At 42.1% G+C, this 17,509-nt stretch overlaps 1 protein-coding gene across 1 annotated transcript; it reads left to right on the top strand.

The window, feature by feature from the left end:
* Positions 1 to 1,055: 1,055 nt before the first annotated feature.
* Positions 1,056 to 17,300, top strand: CTHRC1 (collagen triple helix repeat containing 1). The gene is made up of 4 exons (XM_061439231.1): positions 1,056 to 1,356; positions 6,526 to 6,747; positions 9,019 to 9,235; positions 16,588 to 17,300. The coding sequence occupies exons 1-4, from the start codon at positions 1,207 to 1,209 to the stop codon at positions 16,728 to 16,730; spliced, it is 732 nt and encodes a 243-aa protein (XP_061295215.1). The 5' UTR covers positions 1,056 to 1,206; the 3' UTR covers positions 16,731 to 17,300.
* Positions 17,301 to 17,509: the final 209 nt, after the last annotated feature.

Genomic DNA, 17,509 nt, shown 5'->3' with positions numbered 1-17,509 from the left:
ACCATTCTGTTGGAAACTTCCACATTGCGATTATTGGTATAGCAACACTTCTGTCCTGCCTAACTCCAGCCAGAGGTGAGGAAAGTTGCTCATACTCCAGCCTGACCCTAGCTGGTGGGTGACCAGGGTATCTGAGGATGCTTTCTTTCAGAATGCACAGAGGACAGAAGAGGTTAGAAAAAGATAATTATCAATGCGAAGTCAAGAGTGACTTCTACCACTGAATGTTGCTTAGCCTCCTGAACCTCAGTTTTCTCATCTGTGAATGGGGCAAGCAGTTGTTGTTCTGTTGCCAAGTTGTGTCCAACTCTTCGTGACCTCAAGGACTGCAGCACGCCAGGCTTCTCTGTCCCTCACCATTTCCCTGAGCTTGCCCAAGTTCATGTCCGTTGAATCAGTGATGCCATCTGACCATCTCATCTCCTGTCGCCCTCTTCTCCTGCCTTCAATCTTTCCCAGCATCAGAGTCTTTCCATTTCCACAGGCTTGCCAAGAGGACAGAGTGTGTGTGTGAAAGACTATTTGGTTCCTGGAGTTTTGCAAGTTTTATCACTCATTATGAAGCAGGGGTTCTTAAGTTTTGAGTCATGGGTCCCTGGGATGATGTATTCAGAGGTAGTAGGATCAATGCTTTGAATCCGATGATACCTATGATTCCTTCTCATCTCCCTTATCCCCTCCACCCCGCCCCCAAATGTCATCTCCTAAAAAAGAACTTGTCCATGGTGCCGGGGTTTGATCCAGGTGTTCCTGGACCCAATATCTCTACAGTGTTCAGTTAAGCCGTGCCATCTCCACGCTGTCCTCAAAGCCTCCACCTGTGTGGTTCGCTGACCTCGGCAACACCGCCCTCCCCACCCCCCCGCCCCACCTCCCCCGGCTCCGCCGGCCACCGATCCACGCGGTCTGCACAGCCCCGCGAGGGTCCCGGCGGGCTGGGCGGCCGCAGGACTGGGCGGGCCGGCAGCCGAGCCCGCCCCACTTCGGGATCGGGGTGGGGGCTCCGACCTATTACTGGATGGAAACTCTGGTGTCCGGAGGGGCGGGAGGGAGAGGGGGAAAAGAGGGAAGCGTGCGAGTGAAAGGCGCATTCATGCAACCGGCGGTGGTGGCCTCGGAGCGCGGCGGGGCCAGACTGTGATCACGTCGTCCCGGCTCCCGGGTCTCTCCTCTCCAGCTCCGTGCGTACCGGGGCCGCCGTGCGCCATGCGCCCCCAGGGCCCCGCCGCCTCCCCGCGGCGGCTCCTCGGCCTCCTGCTGCTCCTGCTGCTGCAGCTGCGGGCGCCGTCGAGCGCCTCCGACACCCCCAAAGGGAAGCAAAAGGCTCTGCTCCGGCAGAGGGAGGTGGTGGACCTGGTGAGTCGGGTGTAGGGGACAGAGCCGCGGAGCAGGGCCAGGGAAGGGGGTGGGGGTCTTGCGGGCCCCTGGGGGGGTCCCGCTTTGTCTGAGTCTGCGGGTAAGAAAGGACCTGGGCTCTGCGGATGGTGGAGTCCTAGAACTCTCAAGGGAGACTGATCTGAGAGGGTCATCGTGGACCTCAGATGCGCCGTGGGTTGGGTGGGACGCCCGGAGTACAAGGAGTCGCCCAATAATTTCTGACCTCTGCGCCGCCCCCCCCCTCGGCCCCCGCCCCTAGGGAGAGAGGGTTTGGGCTACAATGAGAGTAGAATAAGGAGCTGGGAGGTTAGAACGTAGGCCAAGGAGCTGTCAGCGAGACCTTGGATTCGCTAATCCCCTGGGTGGGCCTGGGCCAGGGACTTGCAACGTGTCCTTTGTTGGGGCTGGTGGCCACGTCTGCCAGCGGGATAGAATAACAACCCTCACCCAGTATCGGTCCAACTCTTTGTAACTTGATGATAGTGAGTCATGTTGGGTCAACTTCCTAGGGAGTATGTGCTGCAGTTTACTTTGTCACAGCTGGGCCAGAAATAGCTCAGAGGGTTTATGATCAGAAGAGAAAATGAAGGGGCCCAGCACTAGCCCTCCAAGGACCCATTTCGTTGCTGTATTTAGGCAGATGGTCAGTCAGTCCTTCCAGACAAGCTGGGTCTTCAGGTGCCCACAGGTAGGAGCATGACAACTGAACGGAGGGATCAGACAGTTTCCAGGAGAGCAATAAATAGCCCAAGTTCTTTCTTTCTTTGGTGGCCCCCATGGCATGCAGTATCCTAGTTCCCTGACCAAAGATGAACTCATGTGCCCTGCACTGGAAGTGGGGAATCTTAACCACTGGACTGCCAGGGAAGTCACCCAAGTGATTTCTGAGGGGCTAATCTATGGGCAGGTCTGTTTGCTTAAAGCTCTTTCCTTCTAAAAGTCAGCAAACCCATTGGAGGGCAGAGTGGTTTTCTGCCCTTGTAGCAAGAAGGATCCTTTCAAAACGATCACATTCCTTGGCATATAATAAACTTCAGTCATTGAGCCAATATGGGTTATACAATCATTGCAGGACATAAAAGGGGCATTTTTTTTTTTAATTTTAAAATAAAAACAAACTGTTTTGAATTTTTTAAGTTGCCATTGTAAACTGAGCTAATAAACCAAGCTCCCTGGCAGCTAGTTCTATGCCAGATTCAAAAGCTCAGGAAAAAAATTCCTGCCCTTCCACACTGCACTTTTTGGTGATGTACTATGTAATTTTCCTCCACAAAGCAGACTATGTGTTCAGGGCTATAGTTCTATTTTGAGTGTCTAAATTGTTTTAAACTGTACCAAATGAATGTGGTTCATGTGCAGTCTGCATTTTACGAGTCTGTAGTTATGATACACAAAATACCCTTTTTCCCCATAAAGCCAGCAATTTTTTTTCCTTTCCCTCCAAGGATTTACAGAACCTGAGGTTTCCCACAACTCTAGCCCGACTTGGAAAAGTTTATTGTGCAGCCAGGCTCAGGTGCATCCTGTAGATTGGATTTGGTTTTGCTGGGGGAAAAGAATCCTCGCAGTCATTAAGGTTTCAACAGATTCTATAAAGCAGCTTCTTTGTACAGGGTCTTTCAAAGCCTTCCTTTCAAGCGTCCAGCAAGCTCTGCCCCCTGGTGGCCAGTGAAAGAAACAGGGGTTCATTCCGCAGACCTTAGCGGAAGCCCTGCCTGGTACCGATCATGTGCTGGGTTAGCATTTCAAAATGAAAGAAGACAGATTAATACCTGTGGAACCGAATTCAGTAAAATTATGCGGCCTCTCAATGCAGTTTTTTAGATAAAAAAGGTGAATAAAAATTCTCAACCATAGCACAGTTGACTTTTGGAATCAGGTGATTCTTTGTTGTGGGGACAGTGCTGTGCATCTGGCATGCTTAGCAACACCCCTACCATCTGGGGCTTCCCTGAAAGCTCAGTTGGTAAAGAATCCGCCTGCAATGCAGGAGAACCCGGTTCGATTCCTGGGTCAGGAAGATCCCCCGCAGAAGGGATAGGCTACCCACACCACTATTCTTGGGCTTCCCTGGTGGCTCAGCTGGTAAAGAATCCTCCTGCATTGCAGGAGACCTAGGTTCGATCCCTGGGTTGGGAAGATCCCTTGGCGAAGGGAAAGGCCACCCACTCAAGTATTCTGGCCTGGAGAATTCCATGGACTGTATAGTTCATGGGGTCGAAAAGAGTCTGACACAACTGCGCGACTTTCACTACCATCTACCAAGTGCCAGGCAATCCCTCCTTCCCAAGTCCTGACAACCAAAAGCGTCTTCAGACATTGCCAGGTAGCCTCTGTTATCCAGGTATCCAATTTTGTTCCCCGTTGAGAATTTTTATATAGAAAAATAAGATGCGTAACATCTTCCTCTCAGGGAAATAATAGTGAAAAAAAATTTTTTTACATACCAGAAATGTTATTATTTCTCCCTTCCCACCTGAAATCTGTGTCTGAATATTGCATATATCTGCTACTGAAAGTAACATATCTACTAAATGAAAATTAAAGCATATCTACAAAATAAGATTAATGTATATCTATGAAAAAAATGAAAATTAAGCATAAAATAAACCAAACTATAATGTTTTGTACTTTGGCATGTCTTCAGATACTTTTGCAATTTCGTTAAATACATTTCTTATTTCTCTGGCAGTAAATACATAGGAGTGTCTCCTTTTTTTTTTTTTGCCTAAAGTCAGGAAAATATCAGTAGTTGAAGTCACAAAAATCATTTAGCAAAGTAAAATTCAAATTGGTGACGTGAGGAGATTGACCAGCAAACATTAGATAATAAGGACCTTTTCCAGGTAGTATGATTACTGACTTTTTAAAAACATGTTTATTTATTTGGCTGCACTGGGTCTTAGTTGCCACGTACGGGATCTTCCATCTTTGTTTTGGCATATGAGATCTTTCGTTTCGGCATATGGGATCTAGTTCTCTGACCAGGAATCAAACCCAGGTCCCCTGCATTGCAAGCTCGGAGTCTTAGCCGCTGGACCACCAGGGAAGTGCCTGAATTTTATAATATGACCATATCTAATCCTAGATGCTAAAATTCAAAAATAAGATTTGAAGTTATTTTAATATGTAAGGAATATTGATTTTTTTGTTGTTGTTCTCACTGGACAATAGATTTATACAGAATGATAGTATCAGATCATTTATACAAATAGGGATTGTTAAAGTAAAATTTTAAATAAATTGGGTTTGGGGCTTGAAGGGTCTAATAAATGGACCAATTCAGGGATAGGCATGTGAATTAGGCAGATGGAGATGCAGTTTTACCACTGATGCAACTGTTTTGCTGTATGTGGCTTATGGCTTATGTGTGTTAGCTGGCAAGTTTGCTAATGCTCTCTTCCCCAGGTCTGGTGCCCTGGGCAACTGCCTCACACAGTCTTGGGGGAATAATAAGAAAAATCATGGCTGCAAAATACAATATTTAGTGTGTGCCAGGCACTGCTCTAGCACATTTTATGTATCATCTCACTTAAATCTCCTACAAGGTAAGAATCTTTATTATTTTCCCCTGCATTTTAGATAAGGAAACGGGCATTGAAGTGTTAAATGACTTGTCCTATCTCACATAGCTTGTAAGTGGTGGAGCCAAGATTAAAATCCAGAGAATATGACTCTAGAATCCATCACTTAACCTCTATATCATATTATTGCACCACTCCCCAAGAGAGAGAGAGAGAATCATAGCCCTGAAGAGTTTGATAGGGGCTTCCCTGGTGGCTCAGTGGTAAAGAATCCGCCTGCCAATGCAGGAGACACAGGTTGGATCCCTGATTAGAGAAGATCCCACATGCTGCAGAGCAACTAAGCCTGTGCACAACTGTTGAGTCTGTGCTCCAGAGCCTGGAAACCACAACTACTGAGCCTATGAGCCACACATACTGAAGCCTGTGCACCTAGAGCCGGTGCTCCGCAACAAGAGAAGCCACTGCAACAAGAAACCTGGGCGCCTTAACTAGAGAGTAGTCCCCACTCGCTGCAACTAGAGAAGAGCTTGCACAGCAATGAAGACCCAACACAACCTACATAAATCAATCAAGTTACCAAAAAAATTTTTGATAGATTACTGTTCCCCTCTAAAGACTAATGGACACTTGGAATGAAGTCATTTACTCCTACTCCTTGGCAGGGTGGGCTAGGTGGATTTGGAAGCCAGAAGTGTTCCCCTAGTGACACTTCCTCCACATGAAAATAAGAGGAGAAAAAGGTTTGCTTATCCAGCTTAGAGACATTGCCAGTATGAAATAAATATTGAGTTAAGATATTATTTTATAATTATATCTCTAAGAATTTATCTTAGGGAAATAACTCCAAAAAAGAATAAAGCTATGTAGATAAAGATTTTCATTATGATAGAACAAATAGAAATAGCAATCCCAAACTAGTGCAATGTTTGCATAAAACTGTAGTTCTGAAATCTAAGTCCCTTTACAATATATAGGGTTAGAAGAATAAGCGTTATATCAAATTATGCTCACTTTGGAATACAGCCATTTAAAAATTATGTATACTTTCTATGAGCAGTTGGAGAAGGAAATGGTAACCCGATCCAGTATTCTTGCCTGGGAAATCCCATGGCCTGGTGGGGTACAGTCCATGGGGTCACAAAACAGTTGGCCACGACTTAGCGACTAAAACAACAATGACAATGAGCAGTAGGGCAAAGCAGACAAATGAAAACATTTTCTCTTCTTTTTTGTTTGATTGTGTGTGTGTGTGTGTGTGTGTGTGTGTGTAAAGTCTGTGCAAAAAAAAAAAAAAGAATAGGAAAGAAATTCCATTATTTTAGGAATACCTTTAAAAATCAGTTCTTTATGTATATGGGACTTCCCTGGTGGTCCTATGGTTAAGACTCTGAGCTTCCAATGCTACAGGTGCAGGTTTGATCCCTGGTCAGGGAACTAAAACCACATACACACACACACACACACACACACACACACATTGACTTATCTGGAACACCGGCAACTGGTTCCCGTTGAAGGGATTCTTGACTCCTAGGGCTCAAAATAAATGCAGTTCTAATCAGACTGAGTCTTTGAATCTTAGGTGGTGAGAGATTTTCCCCCTTTCTTTTTTCTGCTGCAGTACAATGGCATGTGCTTACAAGGGCCTGCAGGGGTGCCTGGGCGAGACGGGAGCCCCGGGGCCAATGGCATCCCTGGTACCCCTGGGATCCCAGGTCGAGATGGATTCAAAGGAGAGAAGGGGGAATGCCTGAGGGAAGTCTTCGAGGAGTCCTGGACGCCTAACTACAAGCAGTGTTCATGGAGTTCCCTGAATTATGGCATAGATCTTGGAAAAATTGCTGTAAGTCTAGTCTGAATTATTTTAAAGTTGAAATAAAACTTAAAGGTTTTCATAGTTGAGTGATCATTTTAGGTGAGATTTTATTTTATTTTTCCTAAAAGACAAAAAATATTAAGGAATGGGTACCATGTCACTTTCAACTTAGAATTAATGAAAAAATTGATAACTTCAGAATTAATTGTATAAAAGTATTTCTAAGACAAATATGTCACTAAATTATTTCAACCCTAAGAACACTTAAAATAACTTACTCTTTTTTTTTTTTTTAATGGAAACTGTCTGTGTTGGACAGTAAGTAACTTTCCAATCTTGTCCTAAAGTGAATTTAAATTAATTCAAGAAATTCTGCTATGGTTCCAGACATAAAGGTGGAAAGAAATCTCCAAGAAATTCCTGCATGATTGGAATTATCTAGAGGTGGGAAATCCAGTGGTATTTGTCCTTAATCTGGATAGCAGATTCGGCTTAAAATTCTTTGGCCTAATGGGAGTAGAATGGACCAGAGATGTACTACAATGATCATTTAAAATTATTCAGCAATATTTAGGGAGAATAATTACTTTGTTCAGTGTTTGCTTCCAAAGTAACTGGCAAGTCCCTTGGATGGCATAGAGTTGAAGCTGGTGCCATTTCAAGCCTCTTTCTTCTTTTGCTGATCAACTCTATACATGGTTCCATATCCACAATATATTATTCCTTGATATTAACCACTACTGCTGCTGCTGCTGCTAAGTCGCTTCAGTCGTGTCCGACTCTGTGCGACCCCATAGACGGCAGCCCACCAGGCTCCCCGTCCCTGGGATTCTCCAGGCAAGAACACTGGAGTGGGTTGCCATTTCTTTCTCCAAGGCATGAAAGTGAAAAGTGAAAGTGAAGTCGCTCTGTCGTGCCCTACTCTTAGCAACCCCATGGACTGCAGCCTACTAGGCTCCTCCGTCCATGGGATTTTCCAGGCAAGAGTACTGGAGTGGGGTGCCATTGCCTTCTCCGATTAACCACTACTACCACCCCAGGCAAATAGAAGAAGTTTTATTTCCCAAAAACGCTCAGGTTCTAAGTAGCAACCTGTATATTATCCTTGCTCCTCATCTCAGCTCTTTAATATCTGCTCTGTTACTTATAAAAATGTTTGAAATGATCTCGATTGGATTTCTGTGTGATAGAATATCCATTTAGCTTTCATAGTTTGGGGACTATGACCAGTTATACTTTCATATATGATTTCTTAGAAAGCATTTTGTTAGTGTTGCCTACTTCTTTAAACACTTGACATTATAGATTGGTTGCTTTTTTATAGTTCATCAAAATTAAAAACTTTCCCTATCGACTCTGAATTATTAATATGTTTCCAGTTTCCTTTTGGTGGTCAGAATGGGTTTGGGAGCCTTTTGCAAGTAAAAGTGAGTAGCACCAAGAGTCAGTAGGCAAATTTTGCAAAGACCAATTAGAGGAAAAAACCCTGGGTCTTATCTTTGTGTCACAGAGTTAAAGACTAAAAACCCTGCCTGCACTTTACTCCTGATACTGTTTTCTGGTGCTTGAAAAGAAACAGGTCAGAGTAATATATTTGGGCAGTGCTAGCCTAGAATGTAAGGGAGAAGGCAATGGCACCCCACTCCAGTACTCTTGCCTGGAAAATCCCATGGAAGGAGGAGCCTGGTAGGGTGCAGTCCATGGGGTCGCAAAGAATCAGACACAACTGAGCGACTTCACTTTCACTTTTCACTTTCATGCCTTGGAGAAGGAAATGGCAACCCACTCCAGAGTTCTTGCCTGGAGAATCCCAGGGACGGGGGACCCTGGTGGGCTGCTGTCTATGGGGTCACACAGAGTCGGACACGACTGAAGCAACTTAGCAGCAGCAGCAGCAGTCTAGAATGTAAGTTCCATGATGGCACGGATTCCATTTTGTTTACTGCTGTAATCTGAAAGCATCCAAAATATAGGAAATAATTTTGGAAGAAAAAGAAAAGTAAATATATAGATTGGTTTAGTCTAAAATTCTGAAAGGTGGCTGTTTTTGTAAAACTGAGAGATACCCTCAATGGAGTGAATAATTCTAAGAAAGCCATAATTCAATTTTCTTAGAGTTTCTAATATCAGTGTCTCTTACCATCTTGCAGAGAACTGGTTTCCCTCTGTAAAAGCTGAGCTTTTTAAATGTACTTTGGGGAAAAGAATAGTTGAATAAAATTCACGATACAGTTTGAAAGCATCTTTTAAATTAAAAATGAAAATGCTAATTAAACCCTATTTCTGTGTTTGTGATAGGAATGTACATTCACAAAGATGCGTTCAAACAGTGCCCTAAGAGTTTTGTTCAGCGGCTCACTTCGGTTAAAATGCAGAAGTGCATGCTGTCAGCGTTGGTATTTCACGTTCAATGGAGCTGAGTGTTCAGGACCTCTTCCTATTGAAGCCATAATTTATTTGGACCAAGGAAGCCCTGAATTGAATTCAACAATTAATATTCATCGCACTTCTTCTGGTACGTAGAATAGTGGCGTTGCACAACGTGCCTGAGATCTTTAGAGAGCAAAGATTAGTTTTGAGTCCACTGTAATGGTAGGTCATCACAGGTTTTCTGTGTATAGTTCTCCACCCTGGTTGCACTTCAGAATTTCCTGTAGCTCTTTTTAAAAAATATGTGGATACCTGAATCCCATCTCTGATCAACTGCATCAGAATCTCATGGTTAGAACCCAGCCGCTGTATTTTTTCTAAAAAGATCACAAGGTGGAAAATCACTGAATTAGATGAAATGGTAAAATAGCCAGTATTGCCATAGAGCAGTGGTTTTCAACCTTGTCTCTACCTTGTGTTCAGTTGGGGAACTTTGAAAAATCGCCGTGCCTGGGTACCACTCTTCTATAGAGTCTGACTTAATAGGTCTGGTTGCATCCTAGGTGGCGGGACTTCCCAAGTCTCTCCTGGTTATCCTAATGTCCTCCAAGGTTGAGAACCACTGGCATAGATTGATAAAGAGGCTGATTTCTCTGCCTTGTTCTTTAAAATAGTAGGTACAGTCTGCTGCATTTGTAAGAGAGAACTTTTCTATATTGTTTCTGTATTCTCTGCTTGCTTCTACTGGTATGAGAGAAGGGACATTCAATTAAACCAGTGGTTACTTAGGTTTTACTTAGTTTCTTACAACCTTTTTCACCCTTCCAATTTGCTTCAAATGCCGAACGACCATAGAGTGGGTGACATTGAGTTGAGCTCGGCAACTTCTTGGGAAGCTGTAAGAGGATCATCAAAGCTGGTCATGGTCAACTTCCGATGGCTGGCCACTGCACTCCTCATCTTCAAGGCTCTCATCTCCTTTGCAAAACTTCTTAAACCACCACTGCACTGTATGATCATTAGCAGTTCCTGGGCAAATGCATTGTTGATATTGCAAGTTGTCACTGCTGCTTTATGACCCATTTTGAACTTGAATAAGAAATTCACTTGAACTGCTGTTTTGTTAAAAAAAACAAAAAAACAAAAAAAAAACCCTTGCACTTCGCTGGTGGTCCAGTGGTTAAAATGCCATGCTTCCTATGCAGAGGGCCCAGGTTCCATCCTTGGTCGGGAAGATCCCATATGCCTCTCGGCACAACCAAAAAAACCAAACAGACAAACAAAAAAAATGTAAAACTGTTGGGGTTTTTATGTTTTTTGGTGGGGGAGGGTTGATTTGTTTCATTGTATTTTAAGGTTCATTGATAGAGTTTAGAAGCCAGGAAAAAGTAGAAGGGGAAAAAAACTACCTGTTAGGTTGGTGCACACGTAATTGCAGTTTTGGATCGTGAATTTTACATCATTATAACTAGGCTCAAACACATCTTTATTAATCAAAATAGGGACCATTATAATCAACACATTTTTGCCAATGAGAAACAAATTTATTTATTCCTTTAGTGTAAAAATCTGTGCTTTGAGATTTGATGAACTCTTGGAAAGCATTTTTGTTTTTTTTTTTTTGCCTCTTTCTGGTTGTGGAAGTGTTTACTCTGCAAAAATTCTAGATGCTTGAAGAAGTGGTAGTAGATTGGCAAGAGGTCAGGTAAATATGGCAGATGATGCAAAACTTTGCAGCCCAATTCATTCAACTTTTGCAGTGGCGGTTGTGCAATGTGCAATCAGGCATTGTCGTGGAGAAGAACCGTGCCCATTCTGTTGACCAGTGCCAGCTGCAGGCATTGTAGTTTTAAGTGCATCTCATCAATTCTCGGGCTTCCCAGGTGGCTCAAATGGTAAAGAATCTGCCTGCAATGCAGGAGACCTAGGTTTGATCCCTGGGTTGGGAAGATCCCCTGGAGAAAGGCATGGCAACCCACTCCAGTATTCTTGCCGGGAGAACTCCATGGACAGAGGGGCCAGATGGGCTACAGTCCACGGGGTCACAAAGAGTCAGACATGACTGAGCGACTAACACTTTCACTTTCATCAAGCATACTTCTCAGAGGTAATGGTTTCCCCAGGATTCAGAAAGCTGTAGTGGGTCAGACCAGCAGCAAACTACCAAATAGTGACCATGACATTTTCTGTAGTGCAAGTTTGGCTTTGTGAAGTGTTTTGGAGCTTTTTCTCAGTCCAACCACTGAGCTGGCCATTGCCAGTTATCATATACAATTCACTTTTCCTCCCACATCACAATCTGATTGAGAAATGGTTCGTTGTTGTTGCATAGAATAAGAGAAGATGACACTTCAAAAGTGACAATGTTTTAAATTTTTGGTTAGCTCATGAGGCACCCACTTATCAACCTTTTTCACCCTTCCAATTTGCTTCAAATGCCGAACGACCGTAGAGCGGTCGACATTGAGTTGAGCTTGGCAACTTCTTGGGAAGCTGTAAGAGGGTCATCAAAGCTGGTCATGGTCAACTTCCGATGGCTGGCCACTGCACTCCTCATCTTCAAGGCTCTCATCTCCTTTGCAAAACTTCTTAAATCACCACTGCACTGTATGATCATGAGCAGTTCCTGGGCAAATGCATTGTTGATATTGCAAGCTGTCACTGCTGCTTTATGACCCATTTTGAACTTGAATAAGAAAATCACTCGAACTTGATTTTTGTCTAACATCATTTCCATAATCTAAAATACGTAGAATACACTACAAGTAATAAGTGATTGGAGAAGGCAATGGCACCCCACTCCAGTACTGTTGCCCGGAAAATCCCATGGATGGAGGAGCCTGGTGGGCTGCAGTCCATGGGGTCGCTAAGAGTCAGACACGACTGAGTGACTTCACTTTCACTTTCCACTTTCATGCATTGGAGAAGGAAATGGCAACCCACTCCAGTGTTCTTGCCTGGAGAATCCCATGGACAGAGAAGCCTGGTAGGCTGCAGTCCATGGGGTCGCACAGAGTCGGACACGACTGAAGTGACTTGGCAGCAGGCAGCAATAAGTGATTACTCTACATTCAGAAAATTAAGATCATGGCATCCAGTCCCATCACCTCATAGCAAATAGATGAGGAAACAAGGGAAACAGTGAGAGGCTTTATTTTTGGAGGCTCCAAAATCACTGCAGATGGTGACTGCAACCATGAAATTAAAAGACGCTTGCTCCTTGGAAGAAAAACTATGACCAACTAAGACAGCATATTAAAAACCAGAGACATTACTTTGCCAACAAAATTCCGTCTAGTCAAGCTATGGTTTTTTCAGTAGTCATCTATGGATATGAGAGTTGGACTATAAAGAAAGCTGAGTGCTAAATGATTTATGCTTTTGAACTGTGGTGTTGGAGAAAGCTCTTGAGAATCCCTTGGACAGCAAGGAGATCCAACTAGTCCATCCTAAAGGAAATCAGTCCTGAATATTCACTACAAGGACTGATGCTGAAGCTGAAACTCCAGTACTTTGGCCACCTGATGCAAAGTGACTCATTGGAAAAGACCGTGATGCTGGGAAAGTTTGAAGGAAGGAGGAGAAGGGGATGACAAAGGTTGAGATGGTTGGATGGCATCACCAGCTCAATGGACATGAATTTTGAGTAAGCTCCAGGAGCTGGTGATGAACAGGAAAGCCTGGCATGCTGCAGTCCATGGGGTCGCAAAGAGTTGGATATGATTAAGCGACTGAACTGAAGAATGTCATTAGCAAAAGCGCACAAAGTGAGAAATGCACATTAAAATGATGTCTAACATAACCACATTTATTTAAGAATGTATTCCAATATCTAATGGCAAAGTTCAACAATGCAAAACCACAACTACTTTTGCATCAACCTAATATTAATGTCATCACTCAGATACACCACTATCAGTATTTGGCTGCCAGCTCTTTTGCTTTCTTGAGTTGTTGTGTGTATGTGGTGTGTGTGTGTGTGTGTGTGGCAGGTGAGGTGTGGGAGTGACCTACCTTAACAGCACGTACTAGGGGAATCACAAGGTGTATATATCACTAGCTTCATTTCCCAGATTTCTTGAAAAAATTTCTCTCTGATCTTATACTTTAGAATGGAGAGGGAAGAGAAGAGATACCCTCACTGCTAATCAGAAGAAATATTTCAGCATTCTTAGGGACCCAAGCCAGATGGTCCCCAAAATTAATATAGCACATTTATTGCTAAGGAATCAAGGGCATTCCTTCCATTTTCTTCTTCAAATCCACAATATCCTCAAGACATAAAGAAGATATTTTAACCTCTTCTCTTTGTACATAGAGAAGGCCCAGGGAAAGAAAGTACCCTGAGTAGGAGAATCAGTGTCCTGGTGAATGGAAACCAAGCCGTGCTCTCATCTCCCAAGACAAGATTTGATCAGAATGAAAAGCCTCTTCACTAAGTTCTGTGCTGTAAAGGAAGACGTGCTTTCCATCTGAGAAGCAGTCACTAAAATTTTAAAAATTGTGGTATAAAATCTAAAATTTGATTAGAAAGTTGGTAGTTGAATGCATCTAGAGATTATCAGACTCAGTGAAGACAAATACCATCAGATATCTCTAATATGTGGACTCTAAAACATGGCACAAATGACTGTATCTACAAAACAGAAAGCGACTCGCCAACATAGAGGACTGACTTTTGGTTGCCAAGGGGGAGGAAAGGACTGGGAGTGTGGGATTAGCAGATGTAAACTATTATATATAGGATGGATAAACAACAAGCTCCTAGTGGATAGCACAGGAAACTATATTCAGTATCTTATGATAAACCATAATGGAAAAGAATGTGAAAAAAAGAATGTGTGTAACTGAGTCACTTTGCTGTACTGCAGAGACTGGCCCAGCACTGTAATTTAACTATACTTAAATTTTAAAGATTAAATTATAAACTTCAAAAGATATGTTGTAAAGCAACTATGCTCCAAAAAAGTTAATAAAAAATGAAATCCATAAAAATAAATAAAAAACAGTTTATATAAGTAACTTACTTTCTATTATATTATCTTTAAAGTTTTTATGTTAATATCTTTCTATAATGTAAGCCCTCAGGCCCAGGAACTGTCGCCAATACATACACACACTTCATAAATTATTTAACATAGCATTTACTAACCACGTTGTAGAAACTCATTTGGTATGATCACTGGGTAAAATGTCAGAAGTAATTTGTTATTCGTAACAGATTTTGTCTTAAGATGAATTAAATGTTGCCTCAGTAGTGATTCACTTTTCTTGCACACCGATACTCTCTTGAGAGAAAGAAAAAGGATACACTTATATTTGCACATCAGAGGATGACATTAAGCCTTAAATATGCCCATCAGAGTTTAGGATATCATCTTACCTGGATCTAGGCGGAAAACAGGTTAAGAACCTTTAATTCAACATCTTTTAGGTGCTTAATAAGCTATTACTACCTTATTACAGCAAAAAATGTTCGTTTGTTCAAAAAACATTATTTTACTTGTTAAAGACCATAAAGTGACCATTTGACTCTCCCTGTGTGAGGATGATGCCAGACCCAGCCTTCTCTGACCTGTGGAGGGAAGAGAACACATTTCTAGGCCATGGGTATTGCGGGCACACACAGCTTAGTTCTTCCAACTTGGAAAGGGTCTTGAACCAGAGACAGGTACCTGGATTCAGTGGGACTTGCCTTCAATTCACTGATGTCACAGCTGGTAGAAGCAGATTGTTTCAGGCCTACATCCCTGGGCTTTGCTTGAACATACTAACCTCAACCAGATAGGAAGACGATCCAGTCACATGCGATCATCCCCACCCACTTATGTGGCAGTACCTGTTTTCTTAAAGAATCTGCCAACCTGTGGTTCCTTTTTCCCCTGACACAGACATCAGAGGGGTACAACTTTTGCCTATTAAAATGAACAGTAGGGGGAATATTTTTTTAATGTTGGAGAAGAGGCTTGATAAGATGGAATGCAGGTTATATATATATTAGTATGTGAAAGTCTCGAGGACCTATGAAAAGGCACATGTTTATAAAGCAAAAAACAAAACACAGAGGAAAAACGAGATTTAGTTAGCTTGTTTTTTCACTGTGGAGGAATTTCTATGTAAAACGGGATTCCAGGTTGAAGGACTAGTATAATGATTATGCTAGGATTTCTTCTGACGTTATGGAAGTCCTTTATTCTACTTAGTACCATCAAGTATATATAGGAAAGGGCTCGCTTTATTTTTTTAATTCTTAAAATGAGACATTATTTTAATTACTTAAAATTTGATCTTTTATAAGGTGTTTTCAGTTTGGTCTGCTGATAGAAAATTACAATATGGAGGCTTCAGGTGTAACAACTTGTCCCAAATGGTTATATAAATTACTGATTCAGCTTATAATCAGAATTGTATTTTCATCTTCCAGTGCTCTTTTCTTCAGATGGAAAGGTCTTTCTTTAAAAAAAAAAAAGCTTACATATCGCATCAACATCTTTTTTTTTAAAGAAAATACAACTTTATTTAATTTTTTATATATATATATTTTTGGGGGGGTGCTGAATTGAGTCTTGGTTGTGGCACACAGGATCTTCCTTTGTGTCATGTGAGATCTTTTGTTGAGGTGCACAGACTCTCTAGTCACGGCATGGGCTCCAGAGCACGCGGGCTTCAGTAGCTGCGGTGCAGCAGTTTACTTACCCTGGGGCGTGTAGGATCTTAGTTCCTTAGTGAAGGATCGAATCCTCATCCCCTGCATTGCAAGATGGACTCTTAACCATTGGACCACCAGGGAAGTTCCCTTTCACTCCTAGGGGCTAGGGCTAAGATCCCGCAAGCCACGTGGTGTGGCCAAAAGAAAAAAAATAAATGTAGGCTTCCTTTATTTAGTCATAAATAAATTACTCTTTTTGTTTTAGGTCATCTCCATAAGTAAACAAATTCTACCTTTATGGCTGAAACCTCAAAGAAAATTTCCTGTGAGCTTATACCATAGAATGGATATGTATATGTCTTTTTTTTTTTTAATTTTTAAAAGATTACTTATTATTTTGGCTATGCTGGGTCTTCGTTGCTGTGTGGGCTTTTCTCTAGTAATGGTGCATGGGCTTCTCATTGTGGAGGCTTCTCTTGTTACAGAACACAGGATCTTGGGACACGGGCCTCAGTTGCAGCACACGGGCTCACTGGTTGCGGCTTGTGAGCTTAGGTGCTCTGTGACACATGGGATCTTCCCAGACGAGGGATCGAACCCGTGTCTCCTGCATTGGCAGGCAGATTCTTCACCACTGAGCTCTCAGGAAAGCCCTGGATATATATTTAAATACTTATGAGCTAGGAAAATGAGAACTTATCTTTATAAGACCCTTATTAAATATTAGCATTTTAAATTTACTGTACATTAACTTGCTTTAATCGCTAGTATGCTAAAATGATAAAATTGAGCTGAGTTTTTGCCTTTTTATTCCAAAGAGGTTTGTAACTCTCATCTCTGTTTTGCAGTGGAAGGACTCTGTGAAGGCATTGGTGCTGGTCTGGTGGACATTGCTATCTGGGTTGGTACTTGCTCAGATTACCCGAAAGGAGATGCCTCCACAGGGTGGAATTCGGTGTCTCGTATCATTATTGAAGAGCTCCCAAAATAAATCCTTTCATTTTTGTTCCCTACCTCTTTTTTATTATACCTTTGAATGGTTCATTTTAGTGACACCTTATATAATTTTTATGTGTACATTGTTGTTGTTCAGTGGCTAAGTCATGTCCAACTCTTTGCCACCCCCTGGACTGCAGCACTCCAGACTTCCCTGTCCTTTATTATCTCCTGGAGTTTGCTCAGCGTCATGTCCATTGAGTCGGTGATGCTGCCTAACCATCTCATCCTCTGCCTGTACTTTTCCTTTTGCCTGCACTTCTGAGTGAGGGAACATGACTAAGTGTGTTTACAGACCAAAGTGTGATTTCACACTGTTTTTAGATCCAGTATTATTCGTTTTCCTTCAATCAAAATTATAGTTTTGAGATTTTGTAGTTGATTAAAATACTTTCTTCATTTTCCCATTCCCTGAACCTGTAATTTGAAATGTTATTATGGTCTTCATTTCTTTCCTGTTCTCTTACTATAGCACTTTTTAAAATATAAAAGCTACCAGTCTTTGTACAAGTTGTAAATGTTCAGAATTGTTTTATATCTGTGAAATAAAACTTATTTCAAACAACCTTGCTATCTTTAATGTAATTGCTACTAAAAGGAGGGTTTCTGGTACTTTATATCTGGAAAGTTGAGGATAAGCCTGACTTTGTATTTATCCAATTAACAATCTTATTTTCAATTTAGTACATGTATAGTACTGTTCCATATTTTAAGAGATTCAAAGAGAAAGGAGCATTTATGTGCCAGGAAATATGTTAATACTAGCACCTTAGA

This window comes from Bos javanicus, chromosome 14, assembly GCF_032452875.1.
Source record: "Bos javanicus breed banteng chromosome 14, ARS-OSU_banteng_1.0, whole genome shotgun sequence".
Classification (NCBI taxonomy): domain Eukaryota; kingdom Metazoa; phylum Chordata; class Mammalia; order Artiodactyla; family Bovidae; genus Bos; species Bos javanicus.
Note: the sequence above shows the minus strand (reverse complement) of the source record. Positions and strands in the feature narration are given on the sequence as shown.